The 17,821-nt window shown below is 41.4% G+C and overlaps 2 protein-coding genes across 3 annotated transcripts; one reads left to right on the top strand and one right to left on the bottom strand.

Annotated features, from left to right (window-relative positions):
* Window positions 1–769: 769 nt before the first annotated feature.
* On the bottom strand, window positions 770–9,573 carry LOC147485452 (hydroxymethylglutaryl-CoA lyase, mitochondrial-like). Of its 2 annotated transcripts, none has more exons than XM_086573464.1 (4): window positions 9,338–9,573; window positions 8,124–8,260; window positions 7,908–8,023; window positions 770–1,164 (listed from the first exon to the last, which is right to left on the bottom strand). In XM_086573464.1, the coding sequence occupies exons 1-4, from the start codon at window positions 9,430–9,432 to the stop codon at window positions 916–918; spliced, it is 597 nt and encodes a 198-aa protein (XP_086429590.1). In that variant the 5' UTR covers window positions 9,433–9,573; the 3' UTR covers window positions 770–915. The 2 variants fall into 2 exon arrangements, with proteins under 2 accessions (XP_086429590.1, XP_086429591.1); XM_086573465.1 differs by having other exon boundaries at window positions 8,133–8,260.
* Window positions 9,574–9,848: 275 nt separating this feature from the next.
* On the top strand, window positions 9,849–10,942 carry LOC147485451 (uncharacterized). Its single transcript, XM_086573523.1, has 2 exons — window positions 9,849–10,209; window positions 10,419–10,942. The coding sequence occupies exons 1-2, from the start codon at window positions 10,152–10,154 to the stop codon at window positions 10,940–10,942; spliced, it is 582 nt and encodes a 193-aa protein (XP_086429649.1). The 5' UTR covers window positions 9,849–10,151.
* The last annotated feature ends 6,879 nt before the right edge of the window (window positions 10,943–17,821 follow it).

Here is a 17,821-nt window from a genome sequence, read left to right as displayed (position 1 = left end):
TTTTTTGGTGAACAAGTTAACAACCCGAAATTTAAGTTTGATAACTCAAGTTTGAATAAAACATTTTGGTGGTTCTGTTACTACTCGAGATTTAAGTATTAATTACGGGTTAATTACAGTCTCAAATAAGTGATTTTTCTTTTCTTTTTTTAATAATGACTTTGTGATTTGCTCTTACCGCAAGTGTTAACAACAGGGCCAGATCTTAGATGATATGGTACTGCTAATACTCTGAAATGTTTAGAGCATTGCAGTAAAACAAGAAAAGAAACAGTCTGGTGAAGGCACTTTGAAGGCAATGTATTTGGGATAATTATAATGAAAACACAATATTCCCTAACACTAATATAACATTCCTAATATAACATCTATAATAATATTCCCCGTCACAATTGAACGTCATGTACCACTGCAGGTACATGACTTTGAGATGGCCCAACTTTTACCTTAAAAGTGCATTATAGTAGATTTCAGACGTGTTTCTTTAGTTCGTCGTTATCCTATTTCAGCTTTTAAAAGAAAAAATCACAGTAATAATCTAAGGCAAATGACAATATATGTGTGAAATATATTCTACATATAACAGTGTATCCATTAATTCAACACGGATCCTACGTAAATTCCAAAGTAACATAGCATTTTTTTTTTCGATAATGGAAGTAACATAGCATATTGGTATGAAAAAAAAGTATTATTATTGTTTATCATAATGTCTCTTCGACGAGAATCAGAACATATTCACTGATACATCATACATCCATTTAATCAAGGGCTCTAAATCCAAACTCATCTTATTGCATTATTTGTGTAGTTGTGTACATATATCAAGCATCAATGTGCAATCCAAATTAAAAAATCACCGCCAAATTTTTGGCTTTCGGAGTCTTCTTTGGCAGGAACCAGATTTACATTAAGTTATATTTTAGAGGCATCTGATGTGATTCTGCTTAAAGCAACGGCTGCCTTTGAGCCAGATGCACGTCCCAAATGCTTGCAGATGAATTCCCCAGCCGTCATGAGCTTGCCAAGGTCTACATTGGTTTTCACGCCAAGCCCATTGAGCATGTACACCACATCCTCTGTCGCAACATTCCCAGAAGGACCTTTAGCATACGGGCAACCTCCAAGGCCCGCAACAGATGAATCGACAATACTGATTCCCATCTGTGAAGAAAAAAAACTTTTAGCAGTAAGGAACAGTTCAATGTATGAATTTTCCAATACACTGAAGCTACAATCGAGCCGTAAGGAACTGTTTCACAAAAAATTTAGGAACATAAGCTTTCTGATGCATAGGAGGACCATGTCCTACCAACTGAAACAGTGTTCCGTCTTAATAACCAAATTGCATAGACATTTTGAGTATGTACAGATTTCCCAATCCATTGATTACCATTTACCAATTTTACTTCAGAATCATTCATGATTTAGCACAAAGGAATTGGAAAGGCGATAAGTAAAAATTGGAAGCTAAGGCATCCAATTGAGTCGATATTATATGGGAAACATAACACAACTCTCTCCAGCTCAGACATTTTTAGAATCCCCGTGATGGACTGAGACAAGCCACGCAGGCCATTAGCATCATGATTCATGCACTTTGATTCATTTGCCGAATATAGATGATAGAGAGTGGGAGCCTCATTCCTGTTTTCTCTCTTCTCATCCATCTTTTACACAAATCTTAAAATGTTTCCACTGGTCCAACCACTTTACCTGAGACTTTACTGAGTTCGTTATATTTTTGTGAAATTTAGTAAACCCTCGTGCTTTAGTCAATAGGGGTGCAAATTGGAAGACATAGCATGCGAGCTTGTGGAGGAGAAACTTTTTATTTGAACCTTCTAAGGTTTCTTTTTAACCCCTATTTCTATTTTGGCAATCAAATGAGTGAGAAATTATACCCCTATTAGAAAGAGGGTGAACTAGTGTTACCTCCTACTAGATGAGCCAATTAGGATTTCCCCCTATTGGAAAATTAGGGTCTCCCCCCAAATACACACCAAAAAAATTTGGTCAATCCAGTTTGACTTTTTTTTGTGTGTATTTAGAGGGAGACCCTAATTTCCCATCTAGTGGGGGAAAATCTTAATTGACTCATCTAGTGAGGGTAATATTGGTTAATCCTTAGAAAGATACAATCAACTTAACAAAACAGCTCGGTTTCCTGACTCGCGGCTGGGATTCAATCTAAGAGTGATAAATCAAGGGTTGGGACGGCGTGGGTAGGATTGGCATATTAATCGGAAAAACTGATGAAACCTTCGTTATACATTTGTTCTCTCTCCCTCGACCTTTCGGAAATTAAAAAATTAATTGGGACTTAATGGTGAAAACCTCTTGGGTTCTCTCTCCCTCCAGCGTGAAAATTTCTTATCTATCCAACTTTGGGTTCAATCTAATTTTACAGGTATTAAATCCTACGTCTTCTTCTTATTCCAAATAACAAGAGTCTATTTTTTTTTTAGTTAATAACTATTTAGATTTAATTTAACTTTCACTTTTTTTTTCCTAAATAGTGCGCGAACTTTTGTTTTCAAGATATTGTACCACAAACTTTCAGTTTGTTTCAATTTAGTACGTCAAGACATTTTCCATCCAATTTCACTAACGGCGTTAGCACTATTCACGTCAGTACTATTCACATGAACAATATTTTTTCACTATTCACGTGAACAATATTTTTTCATTATTCACGTGAACAGTGTTTTTTTTGTAATAATCTTTAATCAATCTTAAAAATTAATTCTTTAATAAAAAATAAAAAATACTGTTCACATGAATAATATTTTTTAATAAATAATTAATTTTTAAGATTGATTAAAGATTATTACAAAAAAAACACACACACACACGCGAACATGAACAATGTTTTTTCACTATTCATGTGAACAATGTTTTCTTGTAATAATTTTAAAATTAATTCTTTAATAAAAAAATAAAAAACACTGTTCACATGAATAGTATTTTTTAATAAAGAATTAATTTTTAAGATTGATTAAAAATTATTACAAAAAACACACACACACACACACACGAACATGAACAATGTTTTTTCACTATTGACGTGAACAATGTTTTCTTGTAATAATTTTAAAATTAATTCTTTAATAAAAAATAAAAACACTGTTCACATGAATAGTGTTTTTTTAATAAAGAATTAATTTTTAAGATTGATTAAAGATTATTATAAAAAAAATGTTAACGTGAATAGTGAAAAAACAATGTTCACGTTAATAGTTTTTTTGTTTTTTTAAGATTGATTTAAAAAAATACTGTTCACATGAAAAGCGCTAACGTGAATAGTGCTAACGCCGTTAGTGAAATCGGACGGAATTGGATGGAATTGAATGGAAAATGTCTTGAGGTACTAAATTGAAACAAATTGAAAGTTCGTGGTACCAATATGCGAGAAACAAAATTCAGGTACCATTTAGAAAAAAAAGTGAAAGTACGTGGTACTAAATATTCATAAACTCATTTTTTTTTCCCACCGCTACATCCACTCCTCTCTGGGTTTTACACCAATCTGCTTCTTCCACTTCGATTTTGTTTAATCCACCTATTTATTATTAATAACCTTAATAGATTACTAACATTCAAAAGATTGAAAAAAAGTTAAAAGATTTCTTACATTTTACTGATCAATGGATGGAGTGCAATCAAGATAACGTACTTTATTTTCATTGTTTAAGAAATGGGGTTGTGTCAAACTTTGATTTTTATTCGTCTTTTGTGTAGTTGGTTTGAAGACGAAAGAAGGTGTTGTGCTTGCTGTCGAAAAACGCATTACTTCGCCATTACTGGTAGAGGCAAGTTTACTACTGGTAAATTCATGGTAGAAATGGTGTACACAATTATGTAAAATGTCAAATTTTGAGAGTCTTTCGTTGATGAGTTGAACAATTTGTTTTTCATGGTATATATATTGAGTTGCATTCAATATATATTGAAAGTGGTGTTAAGAAAGTTGTGTTTTAGGCTTAATTTGGGCTCGCTTAAATGCATCCCTTGAATTCCTTAAACTTCACATTGTATCCACTACTTAAGTCGTACTACTTAATGGAGATGTTTGTCTTTGAGCGCATTTTTTTTTACACGTTACTTCAGTAGTCTTTTGAACACCACTGCATTAGTATGATTAGATTGCTCTAAAACTTCCTTGAATATTATTTCACTTAGCAATCCTTGAGGACTTCTTTTTTATGGTATTATATTTTCTTGGGGTTGATCCAAAAACTTTATTTCTTTTGGCAGGGTATCATAATTTGTCAATGAATGATTTGGTGATCCTTAAGATAATATATTGGTAGGGTATCATATTGATTCATAGTCTTCTTCAGATCATTGGTGTTGAATATATTGTGTTTTATCCCAAGCGTTGGCAGAAGTTGATTTATATTCTTCTTTATATCATTGGTATTGAATATATTGTACGTGTTGATTATATTGAGTTTTATCCCAAGTGATTTATGTCATTGAATGTTTTCTTTTCTACCTTTTTAGTGAGCTTTAGAGTGATGTATTGAGAGAATGTGTCACCCAGATCATGACTGCTTCAAAGGAAAAAAAGAAATAAAATTTGTGGAAACAGTTGAACTTTAGATTGGGCTGAAGAACTATGACCCACAGAAAGACAAGCGTTTCAGTGGTTTTGTAAGCTTCCCCATATCCCTCGGCCTAAGAAGAAGGTCTGCATGTTTGGTGATGCTCAACACGTTGAAGAAGTAAGTATTGGTGTACTTGAACATATAATTTTTGATACAGAAGTAAATTGCTCATGTGTGTGTTATGACTTATGACAAATTATTTGAGATGCGGTTCCATTAATTATATGTTCAAGACAAATTTTATTTTTTTCCTTTTTTTTGAAGGACAACTGCTCTAAGGTGAAATTTTTGTGTACCACTAGAATTGTGCCAATATATGTTTTGTGGATATATGCTCTGCACACATTTCTATTGTATAAATCACCTTTGTTGTAGTTTTGGTTTGGGAATGACAGTACTGGATTAGGTATGTTAAAGAGGATGTGAAGTCTCATTTTATTTTTGGTTTGTGATTGAGGTTAAACTAAATAAGTCGTGTGAGGCTCACATGTAGTATGCAGAAAATTTAGAATTTTGTTCAAGTTATTTGACTTGGGGCCACATATACTTTTGATTCACAAAATGGGTTGGATACCAAGTTGGGGAAGTCATGCCCAGGAACACAATTGAAGGAGAGGAAGAATAGGGCTAAGAAGATCCGTGGAGTTACTGTAATTTCAAATATGTGGTTGTACAAGACTCCCTGTTTCACCTTTGGCATAATTCTTATGTTTTTTCCTTTTTTGCAGACCAAGGCGGGGATGATGCCAAATTTGGAAAGAAGAAGTTAAGTGGATGATCAAGATGTGTCTATGGCTCCCCGTTTTTGTTGCATTTGGTTTCATTTTCTTTATGAGTAGGAAAGACATGAAATTATTGTTTTGGTAGTAGAGCCCATCTGTTGATTCTTAATTTTAAGGTCTTGCTTAACCATACCATCTCCATATTTCCATGTAAGTTTACTCTTCGAAATTCCATTTTGAATCACATTATTTTTTAACTTCAATAAAAATTCAATTATGTTTGTTTCAATTCACATGGTTTGATTGATTAAAATTTGTACGTAATTGATTGGAGATGAGGTTTTGTTTGAAGGTGTAGTAGAGATCGTGTACAATGAATACAAGTAAGTGAAATGCTCATGGAAGCTTCATTTGAAAACCTCATTACATACATATTAGTATATGAGGCCGGATCTTCTCCACCCAGGTGTAAAAGATCACATTTTACACCTTACAAAAGTAAATTGACACCTGTCCACATATTTCACACCCAAAACAAAGGGAAGTAACGGTGTTAGATAAAAAAAAAAAAAAAATGCTACAAATCACTAAAAATAAGGAAAGATGTTGCCAAATATCCAAAACAAGATTTGAGCTCTTCTTTGAGATTGCTGAGAACAAAGAAGACTATAACAAGTTCTATGAAGCTTTCAAAAGAACCTAAAACTTGGTATCCATGAGGACTCCCAAAATAGAACCAAGCTTGTTGAATTGCTCAGGTATCACTCAACCAAGAGTGGTAACGAAAGTGACTAGTTTGAATGATTATTATCACTCCTTTACATGCCTAGCTTGTGAGACAAAGTGAATGCAGTAATAGATCAACACTATTAGTCAAGACTTTGGTGAAGACAAAGTGAATTGAATGAGTAATAGATCAAAGACTATTAGTCATCAAGACTTTGGTGAAGCCCATGGGTGTTATCAGTCATGCCTTACACTCAAGCTGCAAATAACACTCAATGAGACATGCATAAAACATCCCCTGTTGTGGGATATATGCAAGGCAAAAGTTTCTATCAAGCAAGCTAGTTTAGCCTATTTTCGCTTCAAATCCATGTAAAACCAAGTAATTTAAGGAAAACAATGTTCTTAATTTCATTGCTGAAGTTAGGCCTTACAAAGTTACAATGTACTAAGTTGTAAAATTTATGTGTCATTTGGACCTTCTTCTACAATTATTTTTATCTAAGATTTGTGATGAGTAGTGAGGAAAAAATGAATGTATCAAATCTGGAAGCATTTTTTGTGGAGGTTACCACACCTTCTTTTCTTTTTGTTTCTCCATTTTCCTTTGAAGTAGAGAGAGAGGGCGAGAATGTGGAGATAAAGTGATAAACCAAACCACGCACGGAATCTCTCTATTTTGTAGCCGTTTTTTTTTTTAAATTTTGTTTTTGGATTTTATCTAACACTGTTAGTTGGGTAAACTTTTGGAGTTAAATGAGTGGACAGGTGTCAATAATTCTTTGTAAGGTGTAAAATGTGATCTTTTCCACCCGGGCGGAGAAGATCTGGCCTCTTAGTATATTACTATAATGTTTCCAATTGTTGTCAGGTTTGAAACTGAATTGAGGTGTAAAACAGTTTCCTTTTGTTGTCAGGTTTCATCTTATTGCAACTCAAGAGTGTAGAGTTATCGTCTAATGTAGATAGTAGATACCCAGTCAAGTTTGGATAGAGTAGGCTTGAACATTTGTGCCACGGAAATATCATGATCTATAACGACCCACCATGTTGATTATTTAGTCATTTGTTGATGCTTAGTTTTTTTTACACAATTTCAACTTGATTATTTGCCATTGATGTTTACAGATCCAAAGTACATATGTATTACACAATTTCAAATAGATTATTTGCCCTTGATGTTTACAGATCTGCTATGAGAGTTTATCCCCACAATTTCCTCTTTCTTAGTAAGCTAATAGGCATCATGATGGCTTGGTTGCTGTTGCCGAAGAAAATACAAGTTTACACAATATCAGTATTTCATGGCTAAACGAAAAATTGATAAACGAAGAAGTGATTTGCTGGGTGGTTTCCTATTGATATTGGTTGAACCACTTTGTAACATCACTAATTTTGAAAGTCAGTTTCTAAGTATAACGAATCAAGCTTCAATAGATATTACATATCTAACATGGCTTTGCACGTAACTTGACCTGTAAGTTCATATGTTCAATGCGTCACTAAGCTTTTCTTGAAATGTTTGTTTCGACTGGACTACTCTTCATTATCAGTTACCAGAGAAAGTTAAGGCATGCTGTCTTCAAGAATACTTTAATTCATAATGAATCTAGGAACGTCGTTCATTTTCCTTTACTTAAAAATCTCATGTATACTTTTATATCACACTGTCAAGGATGCCTCTTTAAGGAATCCATGCCGAAGGCACGAGCATTAACTAGTCAAGTAACATATGCTGTCCTGCTTCTCATTTCCCAAAACCCAACACAATCTTCAACCAAATTGATATTGACATGAGCAGGTCTCTGGATTGTTATGTTCTTAAAAGTCAAGTATAAACGTGACTTACTTGGAGTGACGCCAAAATATTGGAAAGAGATTGCCCATAAGTGTCATGGAAATGAACATCGAGCTTCTCTAATGGAACGACAGCCATTACAGCTTCAAGCATTGGAACAACAGTACCTGTCAAGCATGAAGTGGAAATTAGAGAAACTCGATCTAAGAACCAAATTGATAGTTACATAGCTGACATAAAGGCAGAAGAAATGGTTCAGAACAGGGCCAGGTGTACCAACACCAATTGTATCACCGAGGGAAATCTCAGAGCAACCCATGTCATGAAGTTCTTTTGCCACATATGCCACCTTTGAGGGAGGCACTGATCCTTCTACTGGACACCCCACAACACAAGAGACATACCTAAAATTTTACTCCAAATCAGAAATGCACAAAGAGAAGTAAAAGGGATAAAGGAGCATGCTCATTATTTCTATACATGAAGTACTCATTAAGAGACAACAATACAAGGTTTCAAGAGGGAAATCACAAATGAAATTCAACAACCATAATAAGTCCAATATGAAATAGATCATAAACATGAATTGTTTATCACAAAGTAACTAATCCCAAGTATGTTATCATATATATTAAGAAAAAAAGGGCGCTTCAGGGACAAACAATATCTGATCGATATATATAGTGTAGACAGTAAAAGGGCTATTTTATGTGGAGAAACTCTCAAGCTAGATCTAGTAGACATGCTTCTTACCATCACACACTTAATACCAGTAGTCCGGTATGCATAACAGAAGTATAATTTCTCAGAATATAGAGAAAAAGCTTTGCTTCCACCTAAAATATCTCGCATTGAATATTCAAAGCATCATTTATCAAATTTTTTTATTTAATTTCATCAATAATTTAGCTTCCAATCCCCCCTAGACACTGTTACCTAACTTTAACATATTACAACTCCTACGCCTGCGAACACGAAGAAGATCACCAGATCATACACTGCTTTCATACCAAGAACATAGGCACTGTACACATTTTCAGTAATTTGAATCTCCAGAAAATAGGTTGCCTGACTGAAATTTCAATCACTTGTACAATGGTGAATTTTCGAAGATCTTAAAGTCCAATAAATTCTTCAGCATCATCTCGCTTGATTTTAACTTCAGCGAGCCTCACACCATTGACATAGTCCCTGGGGCTATGTGAAGCGAGACCAGGAACTAAAAGCCCAAAAAACCTATAAAGAATTGAGACCAAACTCTCTTTGAAATATTTTCCAGGCCTTATTCGAGCGAAGAGGCCTCTAAAAAGGTCCAGTAAAGCATTTAAGTACTTTGATGGAATGTACAATGGGTTGAAATAGTTTTCATTGGGTTCATGCTTCAGCACCTGTTTTTCCATCAAGTACACAAGAATAACCATTACTTACACGATCGACACATAAATAGAGTTTAGGTGATCATAATCTGAACAATAACGTACCTCGCCTTTGTACCAGCTTCGAAAGTAGAGGCAACCACCAAAATGTGAAAATTGAGAGACTGGATCATCAAATGGAATCCTAGGGACAACATCATACCTGAAAACAACCCTATAATACCTCTTAAATATCACATTCAACTGTGACTTCATGAAATTGCCAAAAATTTTATCTCCAACTCTAGGCTGCCCAAAAGTATAAACTCCTAACAAGCTACTCATGATGGTTTCTTCTTCGTGCAATACAAGTAATGAAGGAAATAAGATGGCAAGTGCACCACCTAAGCTGTGCCCTGTAACTAAAATCCTAGCACCCTTGTTTTGTTCCAGCAAAGTCTTCAATGTTTCTCTCAGCTTGTAGTAAGCCAATTTTTTAGATAATTGATCTTGTCAATTATCTAAAAAATTGTCAATTATCTTGTCAATGTCTTTAATTGTAGTCTTCAAAAAGCTTCATGGTTCTCAATCTCAAGATAATTGATCTTGTCAAGCTTTCGTAAATCCTTACATTTGTCCATTCTTTTGTGTGTGTTTGTGCTGATGAGTCCAATGTGATCTGATCTCATGTCCTAAGAAACATATTACAAGAATTCTTCGGAAACTTTTTCAGTTATATACTTCTTCCCCTTCGGAGGTAGTTGTGGTGCTGCTGGACCTCCTCGTGAAGGCATTTGACTCTTCAAATGTGGTAGAGCCTCTCCATGATTCTGGAGTGGAGCAAATATCTGGAGATTCGAGAACCCAAACAGGGTTAACTAATCTATTTAAACTTGTGATAACCAGATTGTCAAGTAGAGAACCGGACTTGATCTTAATCATGCTTCAGGCAGTTTTTCAAACACTGGAGAGGCGGGATACCATGAAATATGAAATTGGTAATCTTCTAGGCAATTTGTTTTTAATACTTGGAAATATTTAACAGATGTGAATTTTCCTTAGCTATTATTTCCACATTCTAACAAAAGAAAAAATGAGTTCAAGATCCATCATCAGTGTCATACTGACACTATTGTGAAGTTATAGAATTTTATCAGATCCCTCTAATGGCGTTTTTCCATTGTTTTTCTTTGTGAATCTTCCACAGACAAGGAATCTCTCTCATGCTCACAGTCCAAGGCTGAAGATCTTCAGATAGAACAACTCTCATCTCTGGTTCTTTGGCTAATAGAAGATTATAAAAGAGTAAAGCAGCATGCCAGTTCGATAGTACGTGGGAATGAAATCCACAATTCTTCAGTGGATATGAATGTTGTGCCAAAAGTAACACTAGCAGAAATCTTGAAAAAATGTTTATTATATTCTCCTGGCAATAGACAGCTTGCAAGATCCGCTATGCTTCTTGCACAGATAATTGGAAGTAGCTCTATGGTTGAGAGACTCAAGAAACTACCTTCATTAAGCTTACTAAACTTGGATAGTGCTGAGCAAAGCTCTGTGCGCGTTGATACTGCACACATTATCAACCAACAAGACTCATCCATCCGTCAGGCCGCAGAAATGCTGGAGTTCCTTAAACAGCGTCGGAACAAGGGTAAAGCAGCCAGTATGGTGGCAAGCAGCACTGATATAAACAGCAAAGGCAGGTGGAAAGTAGCTAAGGCCTTGTAAAGGTGTGATGTGATATTCCCTTACAAACAGTCTCTGGGGGACTGATATGGATGGATGGGTGAGACCGAGTTCGGCTTTGAGAGCTTAATCGCCCACGATCTTACTCACGGGTTCCTGGACTCGAGTAGAATCGTCCGGGCGAGTTCATAGGAGTGGTATTTATAGAGATTGAAAGTGTATCCTCACCCCTCCGTGTAAAGGATGTCGCCAACGTGGGGTGTGGATCATGGGAGTAATGCGGAGAAATATCTACATAGGTCCGCTGTGATGATGAGGAGTGGCGTACCGGGCAAGTAGCTTTATGTCGTGGATCGGTGACCGACGGTCGGGATTAGTGCAAGTACACCTTCACCATGATTGCTTATGGATAGGGTGCGGTCGCACCGGTGTAGTTCGCGTGATGTTGCGATCCGCCTTGTGGCGCCGATGTTGGCTCATGGATGCGACCCCGATACCATAGGTCGGTGCATTAGTTCCACCATGCTAAGCGTCTTTGGATAGAGAATATCACTCCCCTACCGACCCCTCTCGAGGGGGTTGTGATAACGACCTGCTGAGAGAGAACGGTGGCACGCGCGTACTATGTGATAGATGGGAATCGGCCACGATCAGTGTAGAACAGCTAGTGTTAACCGCGTGAGCTAGTTGGTGCGATCGCGGTGACGCGCGTGTGAAAAGACGCGTGATGATCCGGCGAGCGAGAGGAAAACGTGGCGCCCCGTTTTTTCGGGATGTGAAAAGACAAGACAGTTACTTGGACGTCGTGGGCGGCTAGGGCTAGGGTGTAATCATAATGCCTTGGAAACTGGAGGGGCGGTTGTTCAAAAATTTTACTTGCTTGACTGAGACTTCATTTGGCTGCTTTGTCTGGTAGAGAGAACTTCATTAGCGCATCAATCTTCAGGTTAGTTCTCTGCCATTTTTGAATCCGTTTCCCTTGTTTGGTGCTAAGCTTCTGTGCTAGAGTTGTTAGGGTACTTTATTAGATACTAGTAGCTAGATTTGTTAAGCTTAGAGGAGAAAGATGTCGGATTCGATGACACTCGCTCGAACGAGGTTCGCGGAAGTTTCCCTTGGTTGGGGAGATGAGGAGGAGACGCATCTAATCGGTTGGTATCTTTGGGTGAGGGTGATGGGGATGAGTCATGAGTGAGGAAGGCGATGCTCGACCGCTTCGTGGTTGCCGACGTTGACACTTCAGACGCGGTGAGAGGTCGCCTTCGGCGAAGCCGCCCGCCAGTATCGCTGTGGATAAACACGCTTTGAGGGCGTTTCCATATCTAAGGAAGAGATATGGTATAAACGTAGACGGTCTCGAGATCCACGAGCCTGGGCGAGGCGATTTGGTCTTTAGTGATAGGTACGTCCCACCGCACCACGGGGTGATCGTCGTGAGGGGGGTACCGAGGCTTATATGACGATACCTTTCGGTTGGTTTTGGCGAATTTTTGAACCGTTGTGGTAAAGCGCCGCGGTGCGGTTCGTGGGTAACACGTGGCGGTTGTTAAAGGTGTTCGACTCATTGAACGCCGCCGTGAATACCGATCGATTCGGCCGATATTATTGAGCACTTCACTTTGAAGCCGATCTAGGGCATATAACTTTAGCTTGCAAACTCGAGCTACTTGCCGCCTGCGTTCGGATGGATGAGTAACGAAGTCTTGGGATAAAAGACCGTTCTGTTAGTCGGTAACTACCGCGGCGAAGCTGGTTCGGTGTGGGATGAGAACGCAGGATTTTGATCGGGTGGGTACCAGTACGTCTTCTTAGGTTTTACGCTGATATCGATTGATCCTGTATTGATCTAACATTTGTTATTTTGTCTTTTGTACAGATAATCGTCCCCGCACGTGAGACGAACCGAAAGCAAAGTTGATCGAGAGCTTCGCTAAATGAATTCGGCCGAAAATCGCGAAGTTGCCAGAGGTCGCCGGATTCTTTAAGGAGCGTTGAGGGCCTGTCTTTCGGAAGAGAAGGGAAGCTCAGAAAACAAGGGCTCGTGGTAAGGGAGCGTCCAAAGTACGTGTTATGGAGAAGCGTGGGAGTGATCTGGTGATCAGAGAGGATAGAAACCGAGGCCGTACTGGGGTGAAGCGACCCCTCGGGGGTGCTGGGGCCTCCGGGTCTGGATCGGGGATGGGTCGGGAGGATGCTCCTGTCGACGTGGAGGACGCTCCCTCCGACGTTCCGGAGTACCGACCTGCTAAGACTGCGAGGGTGGCCTAGACCGCACAGGGTAGTGAGGTGCGAATGGGTGGGAGGGCAGCTCGCAACCCGAGGTCGAGGCCGATGCCCGACTTCAGCGTTCTAGTTGAGGAAGGCCCGGAGGTTGCCCCGGAGGTCGTTCGACCCCGGGTTGTTGGAGATGCCTCAGGCAAGATGAAGGGGAAGGTTGGCTTAAGAGATGCTTTGGGGGCCGCCCAAGATCGGGCAAGGACGAAATGGAGCCGAGCAACCCGATGTACATTGATGAGGTGGCGGGAAGAAGCTTATGTGAAGAGGTCGGTTGCAGACTACAAGTCCGCACCCATAGCCGCTTGTTTGTTGGAGGGATGACGCTTTGATGGTGATAGGAAGGACCTTGACGCCAAGGAGTCGGAGTTGATTTGGGGTGGATAAGGCGATTTGTCTGGTAAGTGGTCGCGTTGTTACTGTTTGTGCTATCACTTATTGTACACTGTTGCTTATCGTTTGTTTGTGGTATTATGTGCGAAGCTTCTGCAGCTGGTTGCCGGGTATCAGAAATTGAAGACAATACCGCCTTTGTTTTTGAGATGGAGAAGTCGGAGGTCGAGTCCTCGAGGCTCGAGGTCTCCGATCTCCGAGCGATAGCTCAATTGGAGAAGGTGGAGCTGGATACTCTGAAGGCACAACTGGTTACGCTGTCTCTGGAGAGGACGTCGGCTGTGAACGAGGCGGCTGGGTTGAGGCATGAGGTCGATGATCTGAAGAAAAAGGCTGCTGCTGCTAATACGCTCGCTGCACGTTGTAAAACTACTGCGATGGAGGCGAGGGCAGCCTATCTTGCTATCCGTGCTGAAATAGAAGAACTGGAGGCGAGATACAGCGACCTGCCCGAGGAGCCAGCTCAAGGACCTGCCCTAGATCGACAGGTCGATTCACTTGAGGTCGGTAGTGCTGGTCCTGCGGTCGTTCTCACTCCTGCTGGTGAGGTGGTTGCGGATCAACCTCCCGTAGTTGGTGGTCTGGGTGGGACGTTAACTGAAGGAGTGGTGGCGTCTCCTAGTGATCCGAGTTGTTCCCAAGTGCTGGACGTCCCTCTTGTTGAAGGCTTATATGATGTTATTTGAGAGGTCAATGTCTGGTTTTTGTGTTTGTAAGCGGCCTCTGGCCTAAAACAATAGAGCTGTTTTCCGGGTTACCCCGGAGCATTCGTCCTTTCTTTGTCTGCGTCGTATGATAATCGATGTTTTAGCCGGATTTGGATTTCAGACCCAGACCAGCTCGGCTTTATTCGGGCGAATTCGAGTATCGGATTGTGGTCTTCAGTTTGCTAACAGTTTTATATTAAGGCTATATTGTTATTCTTTGTTTTTCTTCCTTGCGTATTGTATGTCTGTTTGATTTGTATGCCTTTGGGGTGGTGGACTTGTGTCACTCTTGAACTGTTTTGCGTGTAGCTGGTGTTAGCGTCCTCTAGTTAATCAGTATAGGTACGGCTGGAGCGTCCTGTGAGCAGTGGTCACTTCCATTACAGTGCGTGCTGGGCACGTGTGTGGAGATGAATGGTCTGTGAAATATGAAATGATGGTTGCCAGTTGGACTGGCGTTTGGCGTCTCGATGCCTTAATGAGTTGCCTCGGGAAGAGACGTTTCCCTTGCATAAATAGAAACTGTTCGGGGAGAGCGACGACATTTGGACTTCCTGTTGCTGCTGTCTTCGCTCCTCTGAACTTGCTTGCTTTCGTTGGTCATCTTCTCAGGTATGTTTGTTCTTTCATTCTTTTGATTGTGATGTTGGATGCTATCTCTCCTTTATTGGCTTTGTTTTGTTCCTTGTGCTGTAGCTTTTCCTATGGCTCGGTGTCACGCTTTTAGTAGGGGAGAAGGCAGTCTACGAGAGAGCTCTCCTCTACTGATGGAGGAAATGGAGTTTTATCCTCACGTGCACGAGGACCGTGGCAAGAGGAAGGCGGTGGCGTCGGGCCCAAAAGCTAAACGGCCCGGAGGTCGGGCTCCCAATCGAGGTATTGTGATCGTCAGCCCATCGGGAGGACGGGTGTTCCCTCGGCAGCCGAACGGATGGACGACTGACCGGGGGCCACGCCGCTAGTGGGAGTTTCAGCGCCCGCTACCGGGACGGGGAGCGAAGTTCTTCTACATCGGGATGTCGGGGGGAAGAGGCGTCTTTAAAGCGCGGATCGCAGCTTCCACTCGCGCTATAGCTAGTCTTCCGAGGGGTATCGTCTTTGGGGCCGGATGGGGACAAAGAGGAGGTCGGGACGAAGATATGGATACGCTCCCGGGGACCATGGACATGGCGAGCTGTTTGGTGAAAGTCGTTGTTTGTTAAATTTTCGCCGTCCGCTTTGATTGATTTTCATTGTCCCGCCAGACTTGTAGTTTCTTCTTTGGTTATGATAAGTTGAAAGAGGGTGGTGCAACGCCTCGATATCGATAATTGATGCCCGAGTCGAGATGGGATGTCTGCGAGCTGCTCGGGTAGCTAACAAGAAAAGGCTGGAGACTATGTCGGCTAGATGTCGTCTTTATTCGATGAAAATGAGAAACTTGTCGCGTCGATGTTGATTTGCAAATGGAGATCGCGCGAAGTCACCGAAAGCACGCGAAGCAATGCCAGAGGGTTGCCCGTAAGGCTCAGAACGCGTATACCACTGCCTGTAGTGAGTACGCCAAGCTGGACGAGAAATACTGTCAGCTAAAGAAGGCAGATGGGGCTTGAGAGGCCGGTATGCGTGTTGTTCAAGGAAGCCGCCGGATACGTTCCCTCAACCAAAGACCGTTCCTGAGGATAAACATGTGGTCGCTGCTCCGTGATGGTGATTGTGTTTATTGGTGAGAATATGTTTTTTCTTGTTTGTTTGATAACGCGTGTGTCTTCTTTGCCCCCTATGAGGGTTAAACATTAGAGCTCGCGTTTTCGGGCTTGCCCGAAGCGATTCGCTTCTTTTGAATTTGGGCTGGTTTCCACGAAAGTGGCGTTCGTTAACTTTGGTTTTGTAATTTGGTAGCCGACACGGATTTTCCGGGTAGACCCAGCCAGGTCGGTGTTCTAGATCGGATTTGGATCGATATGTTTTGGTCCTTTTTGTTGAGCACTTTGATTCGTGACGTATTTTGGTTATCAAATGCTTTGGTCCGATTTGTTCATGGCTTTGATTGATCTTTTATGGATTTTGCTTTAAAATGTATTCTCGTTACATGTTAAGCCGCTATGATAATGCACGGAACTTCGATAGTGTAAATGTTTGAGGTTTGTAGGGCCTAAAAGGGGACCGTGTCCCCGCGAAAGCGTCATGGTTATGGTGCTCACCGGGCGTTTTGTTTTAGTCGTTGGTTAACCCTAGAGTATCGGTCCTCGTCTAGTTGAGGGAAAAAGTATAGGCTAACTTAGCCCGTAAGATCCTTAGAACGCCCCGCCGGATAAGAGTTTGTGTTAGTCGTGAGGGCGAAATGCTCTGAGGCGTTCGCTTAGTTGATTCGAAAAGTGTAGCCCCCAACTTAGCGAGATTCGAGAGGCGATAGCCCTGTAAGCTCCCCGAGGCGCCCCGCTTGTATGAGAGCGTGTTTAGCCCCCCGAGGGTGCTCGCTTCTGGCGTAGAAGCTCGCTTAGTTGATCCTAAAAGTGTAGGCCCCCAACTTAGCGAGACTTGAGAGGCGATGAGCCCACAGAAGCTCCTCGAGAGGCCCCGCCCGATGAGAGAGCGTGTTTAGCCCCCGAGGGCGTGCTCGCTCGGGAGCCGCTTCGCTTAGTTGATCCTAGAAGTATAGGTCCTCAACTTAGCGAGACTTCGGAGAGGCGATAAGCTGTAAGCTCCCCGAGAGCCGCCCCGCCAGTATGAGAGCGTGTTTAGCCCCCGAGGCGTTACGCTCTGAGAGGCGTTCGCTTAGTTGATCCTAGAAGTATAGGTCCTCAACTTAGCGAGACTTCGGAGAGGCGATAAGCCTGTAAGCTCCCCGAGGCGCCCCGCTTTCGTATGAGAGCGTGTTTAGCCCCCGAGGTATGCTTCGCTCGGAGGCGTTCTCGCTTAGTTGATCCTAGAAGTATAGGTCCTCAACTTAGCGAGACTTCGGAGAGGCGATAAGCCCTGTAAGCTCCCCGAGAGCGTCTGCTTTCGTATGAGAGGCGTGTTTAGCCCCCCGAGGGCGTTTCGCTCTGAGGCGTTCACTTTAGTTGATCCTAGAAGTATAGGTCCTCAACTTAGCGAGACTTCGGAGAGGCGATAAGCCTGTAAGCTCCCGGAGAGCCGCCCCGCCGTATGAGCGTGTGTTTAGCCCCTCGGCATGCGTCTCGTTCCCCGGTGAAGGCGTTCTCGGTTAGTTGATCCTAGAAGTATAGGTCCTCAACTTAGCGAGACTTCGGAGAGGCGATAAGCCCGTAAGCTCCCGAGAGCCGCCCCGCCTTTGGAGAGCGTGTTTAGCCCCCCGAGGCGTTTTGCTCCCGGCGTTCTCGGTTAGTTGATCCTAAAAGTGTAGGTCCTCAACTTAGCGAGACTCGGAGAGGCGATAGGCCTGTAAGCTCCTGAGAGCGTCCTGCTCGTATGAGAGCGTGTTTCGGTATGGAGCTTGCTGTGTGAAGGGTATGGTTTGGAGATGTGACTAGATCCGCCATTTATGATAACAATCTTGAGTTTCTTTCATACGAACTTTGTAGTGCCTGGGAGCAGGAATTACAAT

The sequence above is a fragment of the Coptis chinensis genome, chromosome 7 (assembly GCF_015680905.1).
Source record: "Coptis chinensis isolate HL-2020 chromosome 7, ASM1568090v1, whole genome shotgun sequence".
Classification (NCBI taxonomy): Eukaryota; Viridiplantae; Streptophyta; class Magnoliopsida; order Ranunculales; family Ranunculaceae; genus Coptis; species Coptis chinensis.
The sequence above is the reverse complement of the archived record's forward strand: the minus strand, read 5'-3'. Positions and strand labels throughout refer to the sequence as shown.

Bases quoted from the DNA above. Each gene is read 5' to 3' on its own strand.
- LOC147485451 (XM_086573523.1), top strand. From the start codon at position 10,152: ATGCTTCAGGCAGTTTTTCAAACACTGGAGAGGCGGGATACCATGAAA. The intron at 10,210-10,418 runs GTAATCTTCTAG...AATCTTCCACAG, and splicing joins TACCATGAAATATGAAATTG to ACAAGGAATCTCTCTCATGC.
- LOC147485452 (XM_086573464.1), bottom strand. From the start codon at position 9,432: ATGATGTTGTCCCTAGGATTCCATTTGATGATCCAGTCTCTCAATTTT. The intron at 8,261-9,337 runs GTACGTTATTGT...GTAAAATTTTAG, and splicing joins GAAGCTGGTACAAAGGCGAG to GTATGTCTCTTGTGTTGTGG. The intron at 1,165-7,907 runs GTAAGTCACGTT...TTTTCTTCACAG, and splicing joins ATATTTTGGCGTCACTCCAA to ATGGGAATCAGTATTGTCGA.